The 11,265-nt window shown below is 30.1% G+C and overlaps 1 protein-coding gene across 3 annotated transcripts in view; it reads right to left on the bottom strand.

Annotated features, from left to right (window-relative positions):
- LOC110028830 (monothiol glutaredoxin-S6) overlaps positions 1 to 7,969 on the bottom strand; it is a 16,265-nt gene extending 8,296 nt beyond the window's left edge. For 2 of the 3 annotated variants that reach the window (XM_020730836.1, XM_020730837.1), the window contains exons 1-2: positions 7,699 to 7,969; positions 4,996 to 5,069 (exon numbers count right to left, since the gene is read on the bottom strand). In XM_020730836.1, coding sequence (XP_020586495.1) covers positions 4,996 to 5,069; positions 7,699 to 7,871 — 247 coding nt within the window. In that variant the 5' untranslated portion in view covers positions 7,872 to 7,969. Of the gene's footprint in view, positions 1 to 4,995; positions 5,070 to 6,121; positions 6,269 to 7,698 lie in introns of those variants that run through there. The other variant, XM_020730838.1, reaches the window with a different exon arrangement.
- Between the last annotated feature and the right edge of the window lie 3,296 nt (positions 7,970 to 11,265).

The following is an 11,265-nucleotide window of genomic DNA, read 5'->3' as shown; positions in this document are numbered from 1 at the left end:
AAATCAAGATGTGATTCTTACCATTTGTTGACTGAGACAATACCATCTCAGATCTTACATGTTCTCACAACAGGTATTAACATCTTAATTGGCCAAATCAAGAAGTAAATGAAATACAATGTTTAAAATCATCACAACTTCTTCTAACATTAAAGTCTAATACTTCACACAACTTCTCTCCAATATTTAATCACTTATCATTTTAAGGAAAAAAATAAATAAAATTACTCAAAATTCATGAAGAAAACACAAACACACTTGAGTTTTAAAGTAGAAATTATGCACACAAATAAAAAGTCTAAATTAAAACCAAATGTAGTCACAAAGATAAAAAATTATCCCAAATTTCTCTCCAGCAACTGTCTTGAAGTTTATTTGAATCTCTTCCTTCACTCACAATAAAAATACACTAAAAACAAAAAAAAAAGATGGGCAGCGACGGCGGCGATGTGGCGAATGGCACCGGTCGGTCTGGATGGATGATGATGATTGACCTCTTTCATGGATGATCCAAGTCTTTTTTTATAAAAATTCAAAAGATGTGGTCTCTTTAAAATGTGTCATCATTCAATGAATCTTCTAGAGGTTGTCTTCTTTCAAAAGCCAATTGAATGAATTTTCGTGTCCATTGAGAATCTACATTTGATTTTTATTGATTTAGAAAAAGCTTACGATAAGGTTCCAAGAGATATCCTTTGGAGAGTTCTCGAGAAGAAATGTTTGATATGACTTATATTCAAGTCATTAAAGATACGTATACTAGAGTTGTTACTTGTGTTCAAACTGAAGGAGGATTGACAAAATATTTTCCTATTTCTGTTGGTTTACATCAGGGATCGACTTTAAGCCCATATCTTTTTGCTTTAGTTATGGATGGTCTTACTGGACATCTACAAGCGGATGTACCTTGGTGTATGCTTTTTGCTGATGATATTCTTCTCGTGGATAAAACGAGAGAAAAAGCCCAGGAAAAACTTGAATTATGGAGGTCTACATTGGAGTCTAAAGGCCTTCGCTTAAGTAGAACTAAACTGAATACATGGAATGTAATTTTAGTATTAATAGCTCTAGTGACAGAAGTGTTACTTTGGGTGATCAAATTATTAAAAGGTGTGAACGATTTAGATATCTCGGGTCCGTTGTCCAAAGCGATGGTGATATAGATGGGGATGTTAATAGTAGAATTCAAGTTGGTTGGTTGAAGTGGAGGAACACTTCGGGCCTCTTGTGTGAAAGAAAAGTATCGCTAAAACTAAAAGGAAAATTTTATAAGACGGTGGTGAGACCTGCAATGCTCTATGGCGCTGAATGTTGGCCTTTAAAAGAGAAGCATAATAATAAGTTAAGTGTTGCCGAGATGAGAATGATTAGGTGGATGAGTGGCTTTACACTTACAGGCAAAATGCGAAATGAATATATTCATGATAGGGTTTGTGTAGCTCCTGTGATGGATAAAATTAGAGAAAGTCGTTATAGATGGTTTGGTCACATTAAACGTCGATTAGGAGAGTAGATGTTTAGGAGAGTAGATGTTTTAAATTCGACTTGTATTAGGAAAGGCAGAGGTAGACCTAGGAAGACTTGGGCTTATTGTATTAAAAATGATCTTAATTTACTAGAACTAAATGAAAATATGACACTAAATAGGACGCAATGGAGAAAAAGGATTCATGTAGCCGACCCCACGTAGTGGGATTAAGGCTTTGTTGTTGTTGTGGAGTTATTTCCTTTTATATTTTATGCTTTATGGTGTTTTCTCTATCTCCAAGTAATTAATATGAATTGATTAATTGGAGATATTAGGTGTTATATCATTGATTTCCTACTATTTCCTTTTTTTAGTCATTCTTGTTCTAGGATTCATGAAAAAATAATTTATAACCCCTGTTCATGTCAATAAAATAATTCTGCATTAATTTGATTATTCATTTTTTTAATTTCGCCAGGTTATAATTTAGACAACCTCAAGATCATCTTCAATAAAGTGAGGGAAGAAAAATTCTATGTGAATTGAACTAAATATATTTTCAATCAAACTGAGTCAATTTTTCATAGAATTCATGTTCAAGTATAAAGGAATCAAATTGGCCCCACTAAGCTATCACAAATTGGCCAACCACAAAGGCGTTCAATGTTGTTAGAAATTTTTACAGACTAGCCATTTTCTAAAGGAGATTTATCAAAAACTTTAATTTTATAGTAGCCCCGATCACTAGCTCTTTAAGGGGGGAAAAAAACCTTGGAGTATCTAAAATATTTAATTGAGTTAAAATTCTAATGGTGTCTTCTCTTATACCTCAATTGTGAAATTTATCTAACATATAAGTATTTTGTATGCTTCTAGAATAGGCGTAGGAAGAGTCCTTAATAAGGAAAATGATCCCATAACTTTCTTTAGTGAGAAACTCAATGAGAAAAAACAAAGATATTTCACTTATGGAGTTTTATATGATTATCCAATCTTTAAGGCATTGGAAAAAATACATATTGCACAAAAAATTCATCTTAAATACAAACCAGTATGTCTTATAATTTATATAAACCCAATAAGATACAAAACTATATTCATATGAAATGGATTGAACAACTCCATCATCTGAGCATCATTCTCAAACATAAGTCTAGAGCCCAAAATAAAGTTGATGCATCGTCTAAGGTAGCTTACTTCCTTAGAATTTCAAACCCTGACCTTGATATAATAAAAATGGGATTCCTTTTCTTGAATTATTTTCACATCTTATATAATGACTTAAATGACCAAACATGTAATTTGGCAGAAACTTTATAACATAAAATGGCTATCATATTTAAGAGAAAATTTATGCATCCCTTTAACTTCACTTAGGAATTTCTTAATTCATAAGTTACACAAATCGAAAGTCAATTTCACTGGCCTTCCTACAACACCTCAGTAACCTATAGTGGTTGAAAGTTTTTCAAAGACAAGACTTCTTACCAAGACTAAGGATGCATCACATATAGCTAAGATTTTCATTAGGGAGATTTTTAAATGGTATGTTATGTTTCAACATTATGTCAAATAAATATGTTAAATTGTCTTATTTTAGAAAATATGAAGATTCCTAGATACTAAGTTGAAACTTTGATTTATCTTTCATCCTCATATATATGGACAAAAAGAAGTAGCGAACAAAATCTTAAAAAACCTAATAAAATTATTAGTAGGCCAGACCATAAAAATTTTAAACTTAAATTTATCCACATAATAGTTTGCAATAAGAGCAACATTTCAAAAATGCAAAGCACCTTTTGTTTGTAGTTTTAATCCCAAAAGAATTGTTAACTTAAAAAAATATACTTCTAGTCATGCTTTATCTAAATTTTCCTTTACTTACATTTGCAAAAATAAAAATAAAAATTTAAAAACTTCATGAGCTGCATTCTAACTTTAGATAACAAATCAAAATGAGCAATTATACATATGCCAAAGTAATTAACCAAAATAGAACACATAGGGACTTTAATGAAGGGGACTATAGACTAATACAAACTTGCCCCGAAAAATATAACACTACTAAATAAAAAAAGCCAAACACATCCCACATATATTTGCCCTTTAATAAATTACATTAGTTCTGTAATTAACATGGAATATTTATTATCTTATTCTGAAAAATTATAAGGAAATTATTTGCAAGTAAATCTTGAGATTTAAGGCCTCATCAGTGATGACACATTGATCAACGTAAATTAACAACACAGATTTTTGGGTAGATGGAAAAATATACCACCTTCAAAGGACACTTGCTAAAAGTTACATAAGAAGATGGAAAAATATACCACCTTCAACGGACACTTGCTAAAAGTTACATAAGATAGAAATAAAACCATATCAGCCATTGCAAGAAACTTCCAGCCAGACATTTCTCAAAAACCATAAACCAATAAGCATTTTTCTTAAGAATTTCAACAATCATTAACCATCCACAACCACACCAATAACCCCTGAAGCCCCTTAAGAAAAACAACATCACTTTGAAGTGGGGAAGAACATGGCACGGGTTAAAAGCGAAAAAACCCCAGGTAAAAAAAATGACAAATAGAGAACAAAGAAATTAAATTATTAAATAAATATGATAAATTTATTTACGAAAGAAAATAAATAGGGCCAACAACGTGGACAATGCGCCATGAGTTATAGCGCATATACTATGGCTATTTTGGCATCTTACACCATACTACAAGAGAAACACGAGAGATGCGTCTTCCTATGCTATATGCTAGATCCAACTATTAACATATATACTTTAGCTATACAAAAATCTCTAACATCCTGAGTTCTGGCTTCATTCTTTCAAGCACTACCCCATTATCATTGTTCTTCCTCTCTTCCCCTTGAAATTTTTTTTTTTTTTTTTTTTTTGCTTTCTTAAATCGCCTGCAAAGTCACCTTTGTAATCTTGAGATCCTTAAGGGACAAAAATAACATTTATTCTATACAAATTTGTTATTATTGATAACCAAAATTTTTAATTTCTTAGGATAATAATTAATATTTTCTAATGACATTATTATTTATGTATTATTGTCTTTTAATGAAAAAATTTTAACAGAAAGAATGAACTTTTTTTCCAAGGATAACATTAAAAAATATGTTAAAATCTTATAAATAGATGAATATTAGAATTTTGAGATTCAAGAATTTAATCTTTTTAAATTAGCATGATATGTGCTTGATATTGAATTAACTAATTAGAATAATATATCACAAGTTAATAGAATCGGAAGGCATATCAATAATACTTAAAAATAGTGGTTAGCATCATGATAAAAATCACTTAAAATTTTCACCTAAAAAATGGATGAGTATGCCATAGTAATTCACATATCAAGTAAAAAATATCGAGTTATTGACAAAATTTCTTTGTCATTGCCATTGGGAGACATCTTGTACAATAACTTTTCGTAGCTTCAACATGACAAGAATAAAAAAATCGACCTAAGAAAATTTTGTTGATAGCACCTATCACGTACCTCGAAGATCAAGTTCCACGACAAATGGTTTCTCATTGAGTTCGCTAAATATCCTTTTCACGCGTTTGCAATATCTACAATAACAAAAGCATAAAATGAAAACTCGAACCACGAACATTTTCACATTTTAACAATTTCAAATTTCTGAAGATATCATGTGTTATACATATTTATTTGGATGATTAGTACTTTTTCAAGACAAGACACATGATGTTTAAATGTATAAGAATCATGTATAAATTAAGATCATAGCATTGACATAGTAGTACAATAAATGTTGGTTATACTTCTCATTATGCTCAAAAGATATGATGATAAGCATAGCTACATTGCCCACAAAAGTAATCAAAAAGATTAATGAGCTTCCTCATAGCTTTTCATCTTTTATCATGCAGTGCATTCAATAAAAAAAAAAAAAAAGACAATAGAATAAAATTGACCATAAGATTTTTATTACATAATGCAATAACAAAATTTATAAGGAAAAAAAAAGCACCAAACAAATTGAATATCATCAATTACTATTTTCTATCAACTTTAAGAAGGCTTAAAGATTCTTGGATCCTCAATGTGATTGATTAGCTTATGTGAAGACTTCACAATAAAACTACAATGAGAACTAAATTACAGAACAAATCATGCATCGCGCACAACTTACAAAAAAAACTATCAAATCCATACCCAAAAGAAACAAAAACAAAAACAAAAAATTGGATAGCCCATTCCATTATTCTGTTCACTAAGAGATATTTTTTTCCAAATTTATGATAATCAAGATCAATATGCATTCCTCCCAACTCAATTTCAGGCACCCAATAATTGTTATATTTAATACTTCATGTCCATAACTCAAAAAAATACTGTTGGAGAGATAGTGAGCCTAAAGTAATAAATTATGGAAGAATCCTTGTTAGTTTCAACGAAGAGAAGTCAGTTCAGACATGCACATCAACAGAAGTGAAATGCAAATATTGATTTGCCAGATCAACCACTACCAACTTCATGGCTCCATCAAATCATATTTTATATTCCATACCAAACTAACATCCACAACATCTCTTTCCAATCCAAAAACCCCTTTTATTGTGCCATTTGACAAAACATTTCGAGCAAAAACAATAAGTACCTTTCCATTATGTTTTCTGTGGATTTAATATCGCTTCAGCTTCCAATGGAATCCAGAGCCCTCTCCATGAATCATCTTAATATTTTCGAAGGAGATGGTTTCCCAGACATGAGCTTAAATCACTGTACCAATTACACCCATTTGCTTTCTTGCACCAAACCAATCAGCTCATTGATATAGCATAAATAAAAAAGGGGCAATTTCATACATAACACTCCAAAGTTAGCTAATTATAAAACTAAGACACTATTTCATCTGATTTTCAAATTTGTAATCAAATATAAAAATTCACAATAAAAACCTCAACCCATATTTTTCATTCCTATCAAAATCCAATTGGTTTAATCGTGACATGTGTAAATGCACCTGTTCTGTACTTCAGCAAAAAAAAAATGACCTGAGTGCTCATTTTATAAATACAAAGTTTCGAGTGCTATGCGTGTAGATATCCCAAAAAATTAAGAAAACAATTAGAAAGTTAGCCAATGACTTGCTAGTGTAACTGAAGCAAGAGATGAGATGAGCTGGGGCCACTCCAGGCTCTGGTTAAGCATGACAAATTAATCAAGCTCGAGGTCAATTTAAACTAAATGAGTTTGGCCAGCCCATCTTATTATAAAAGAAAGAAGATGAATGCACATTTGAGGTGTTACATCAACAAACCCTATAAAGAATGAGAAATTGAAAGGAAAAATAATAATAAATTGGCAAAATAGCAGTGAGAAAGTAGAAATTTAGAATTTCTTTGACTTCAAAAATTAAATTCTTTAACGCAACTTTTTTATGTATAATTTATGCTAATATTTTTTAAACAATTTAACTCATGAGCTAATGAGCCATGTTAGTACGAGATACAACATGAGCTCATTAGTTTTTCGAGTTTAAGATTTAGTAAATCCGAAATTTTAGACAAAATTTAGAAGGAATTGGGTTTACGAAATCCTGGATTTAAAATTGCTATTTTTTTGTTTGTCAAGATTTAAGTTAAATCCTACTTAATTCCATTAGCATACAACCCCTAAGGATCAAGTTATAACTCTAATTGGAGCTGAATCCTAGTAAAGCACAGTCCTAAATCCTAATGGCTCCAGCCAATGCTTGTAGATAACCTGTTTCAGAAAGTAAAGATTTTGTCTTCGGTGTGCAAAAAACAAAACTCTCTCTTTGAGTTGTTTGGAAGGTGCATAAGCATAAATTTCCATTAATGACAGAATCTAAGAAAAAATATGCTTAAAAAAAAAAAGTATTTTTAACTTCGAGCAACCAATGAGCTTTAAATATAACAATGCCCCGTTCAGATTTCAGACGTTCTTAACAAGGATCTTTTGGTGTAATTCTGTGATAACTAGCATACATCATCACTCAAATCTAGAATTACATCAATGCAATGCGAGTTGCAATATTGAACAGCAATAGGTCCTATAAACCCCCATCTAAGCATTATAAAACCCAGAAAAGAGATTTTTAAGGCGATTTTTTTAGTAAATCACGCATCATAAAAGAGAACTCAGAGAACCTTAAAACAAAGCATTACTTCTCCATCAAATACAGAAGTACAGAGTGAAGGGAGACCGTACGGGCAGTAAGATTTGGAAAATATAGTGATTTTGTTGGAGTAAATTGCGTTCTGAACAAAAGCGTCGGCCGATTTGTGGCCGAGCGCGTGATTTGGGAACAATGAAAACACGATTAGGAGAGCGAAGAGAACTATGCTGCAGCTTTCAAGACGACGGAAACTGCAAAATCTCATCTTTTAGCCGCCAGCCGCCACGGCTGAAAGATCGAGTGGAGATACTAACCTATGTTGCCGGGAAGGAGGAAACGGGTACAGGATCGGACAAGGTCTTCATACAAAGACGTGATAGATCATGAATATATTTTTATATTTCGTAATATAATTTTTTTTATTAAACACAACATAAAATAAAATATAAATAAAATTATTTTACCAATTTAATTTGTGTTATGAATTTTTATGCTTATAAAGGCATAATTTTTATAATTAGATGTAGAATATGTTTTAAACGAATTGTTTTAACTTATCTTTACACTTAATTAAGTTAAAATTTAACTTTTAGAACACAAGTGTCACAAAGTTCGTAGGATATTTGGATCAACTTCAACGAAGAGTTTCGATTCCTTTTTCAGAATGTGAAAAAAAAACATATGGCTTCCACTTTAGCAGGTGCAAGTTCGGCTTCAATGAGCATAAGAGAATTATAATGCTCAACTTCGAAGAATACATGATGAGTCTTTAATGCTAGATTCGACAAAAAAGAGGGAATTATTGATTCTTAGATTTGATGCTCGACTTTGAGGAGTATTAGCTTTTGATGAATATTAAAGAGAGTTTTGACACGACAAGAGAGGATGTGATTTTAACTATGATGCATAATTAAGGTTATATGTATACTCATAATTTTCTATTTCCTGCTTCATATTATTTCTCAAATCAAGTTGAGCTCATGTCTGATGTGATGTCAAGGCATTTATTTAACATATTCAGGTCTGAAAAAATTCAAACATATATTTTGTAATATCAAATAAACATTAAGGCGCGTTGGACAAGTGTCGGTGTCTAATAAGTATCCTACATGGGTACAACACACTTTTAGATGTGTTAGTACTACATAGAGGTGAAGAGAGGTTGTACGGTAGTAAAATTTTGAAAATTAAGTGATTTTTTTTAAAGAGGATATTAAAAACAGTAAAACTATGAAATGAAATGATATTTTTACCCATTGAAATCAATAAACCACTTAATTGAAAGTAAGGGTATATTTGTAAATTAAAAATTGCACTTTTAACCCTTTACCTCTAAACATTACTTAAAACAAAAAATTATCTCTTTAAATTTTAATAAGTAGACCTCTTAAACAAGTAATGAAGTAATCAAATCGTAGCTTGGAAAGCAAAATTACATAAAAGGGGTAAATTTATAATTATTAACAATGTGAAAATTTACACTATAAATTTATAAAAAAAAACTCTAATAATTACAAATCATGGGGAAAATGACTAAATCAATATTTAAAATACTTCAAGTTAAATTAATAAAAATTAACAAGTCAAATCAACCAAATTTTAATTAAAATATGATAAAATTGAAAAATTGCAAAATTATCCTTAAGGTTAAATTTACTAATTGAAACTCTTCAAACTTGAGAAATTTAAATACAACTCATTAATAAATCACAAAAAAATCAAAGTATAACAAAATACATAATTGGAAAGATGAAGAGGGTCATACTTGTGATTTTACTAATATTACAAATGTGCCCTTCTTAAATATCAAACCCTTAATTTAAATATTTAAAGTTAAAATTTATAAAAATTGAACCTAAATGAACATTAATCAACAATATAGAAAATAATTAATAAAGTTGAAACATTTAAAAGTAATTAGAGGCTTATTTGTAGTTTTTCAAAATTACAAGAATGCTTTTACTTGCTTTTAAAGCATCAAAACAAATCTCATCAACTTAAGGTATATGAAACCTAATCTTAAACCATTAATGAAAGGTTAAAGAAAAATTAAATGATAAAAGGTAAATATTTAAAAGTGAATTTGGGTTTATTTGCAATTACTTTCTAAAATTACAAATCTATCTCTCTCATTATTAAACTTAATGAATGAAATAAGTAGAATTGAAAATTTCAACCAACAAATTCAAATCACTTATCAAAATAAAATATAATATAATAAGCAACCTTCACCTTGAGATAAAAGTGGTTTAAGTCAAAATTTATAATTTTGCAAATATACCCTTATAAACTAAAACCTTCGTAAATTTTCCAAAAAAATTCTAAATTGAGTGAAATCTTCCCCAATAGATCAAGTGAACAAAGCAGAACAAAAGTATTCAAAAAGATTACTCATTAAAATTTTTTTTAATAATATTTAAATAATTAACCAATTAAGTAAATATGATAATTTAAATTTCAAATGAGCCTAGAACAACTTTAGAGTTTATTTAAAATATAATTACGAACACCTCAATGAAATTTCAAGGGTCTTGAAGGTCATTTGAACTTGTTATAAATTTTGAAATTTTAAAAAAATCCTACTAAAATCCAAATAAAAAAGATTAAAAGACAATCTTATTAAAAATCAAATAAAAAGGACTAAAAGAAAATTCTATTGAAAATAAACAATACAATTCTATTAAAAATCAAATAAAAATTAAATAAATTTAAAATAAAAAAACACATAAAATCCAAAAGACATTGAAAAGAAAGTGAATCCTTAATAAACAAATAAATAAAACTCATAACTTGAATAAATAACCCAGTCTGGGTCTACAAAGATATCTTGGGCGACACAACTCATGATTGTAACAAGAATCTTTTGGTTAGATTGGGCTAATTATCTTTTTGACTAAGTAGATCATGGATCATGACAACCTAGGATGATGAAATCATCGGATCATGACTCGGTCTTGTCACAATTTTCCCCATTTCGTAATTCATCTTTTAGAAACCATAAGGCTTTAACCCTGGCTTTAGGATTAAGTCAAGTGTGGTCTCTTTATTATATTATGTTCTATGATTGTGCTTTGTGATTGTTAAACATTTTCTTGGGACGAATAAATTAGCTTTATTATTCTTATATACTACCCTTTTGGGGCATGATAGCCTTGGTTGTTGTAGTTTTTATTTACATATTTTTCGGCTACCATAATAAGCATAGGATGTGCTAACTTTATTTTACATAGCTGCTACAGTAAACCTAGGCTTTTATAGTAACATAAGTTTCTTTCTGCATTATTTTTTTTTCTTTTTAGAGCCCAGGTGTATGTCATAGTTGATCGACTATTGACATCTAAATCTACCAAGGGAAAAAGAACACAAAGCCAATGATGAACCTCACTGTCGGCACTATTTTTGGTGTGGAGTTTGCCCGTAAGAAGCTGTCGGTCATCGGAATTGAAATCCCGTTGCCCGCTTCGGAAGGACGTTTTTAAAAAATTTAGTTTTGAAAAAAGATGAAGTCAAACTGACCCCATAATTTTCATAGTTTAGATGAAAGAGCGCTTTATCTCAAATCATGTATCTATCCCGAAGGATGAACGCAAGAATTGAGAGTGAGGCTCGATCAAATAAACTAAAGAAAGTTATGACATCCGTTTGGGCGGCGAAACCAA

This window comes from Phalaenopsis equestris, unplaced genomic scaffold (assembly GCF_001263595.1).
Source record: "Phalaenopsis equestris unplaced genomic scaffold, ASM126359v1 Scaffold000531, whole genome shotgun sequence".
Taxonomy (NCBI): domain Eukaryota; kingdom Viridiplantae; phylum Streptophyta; class Magnoliopsida; order Asparagales; family Orchidaceae; genus Phalaenopsis; species Phalaenopsis equestris.
This window is presented reverse-complemented; position numbering and strand designations above follow the sequence as displayed.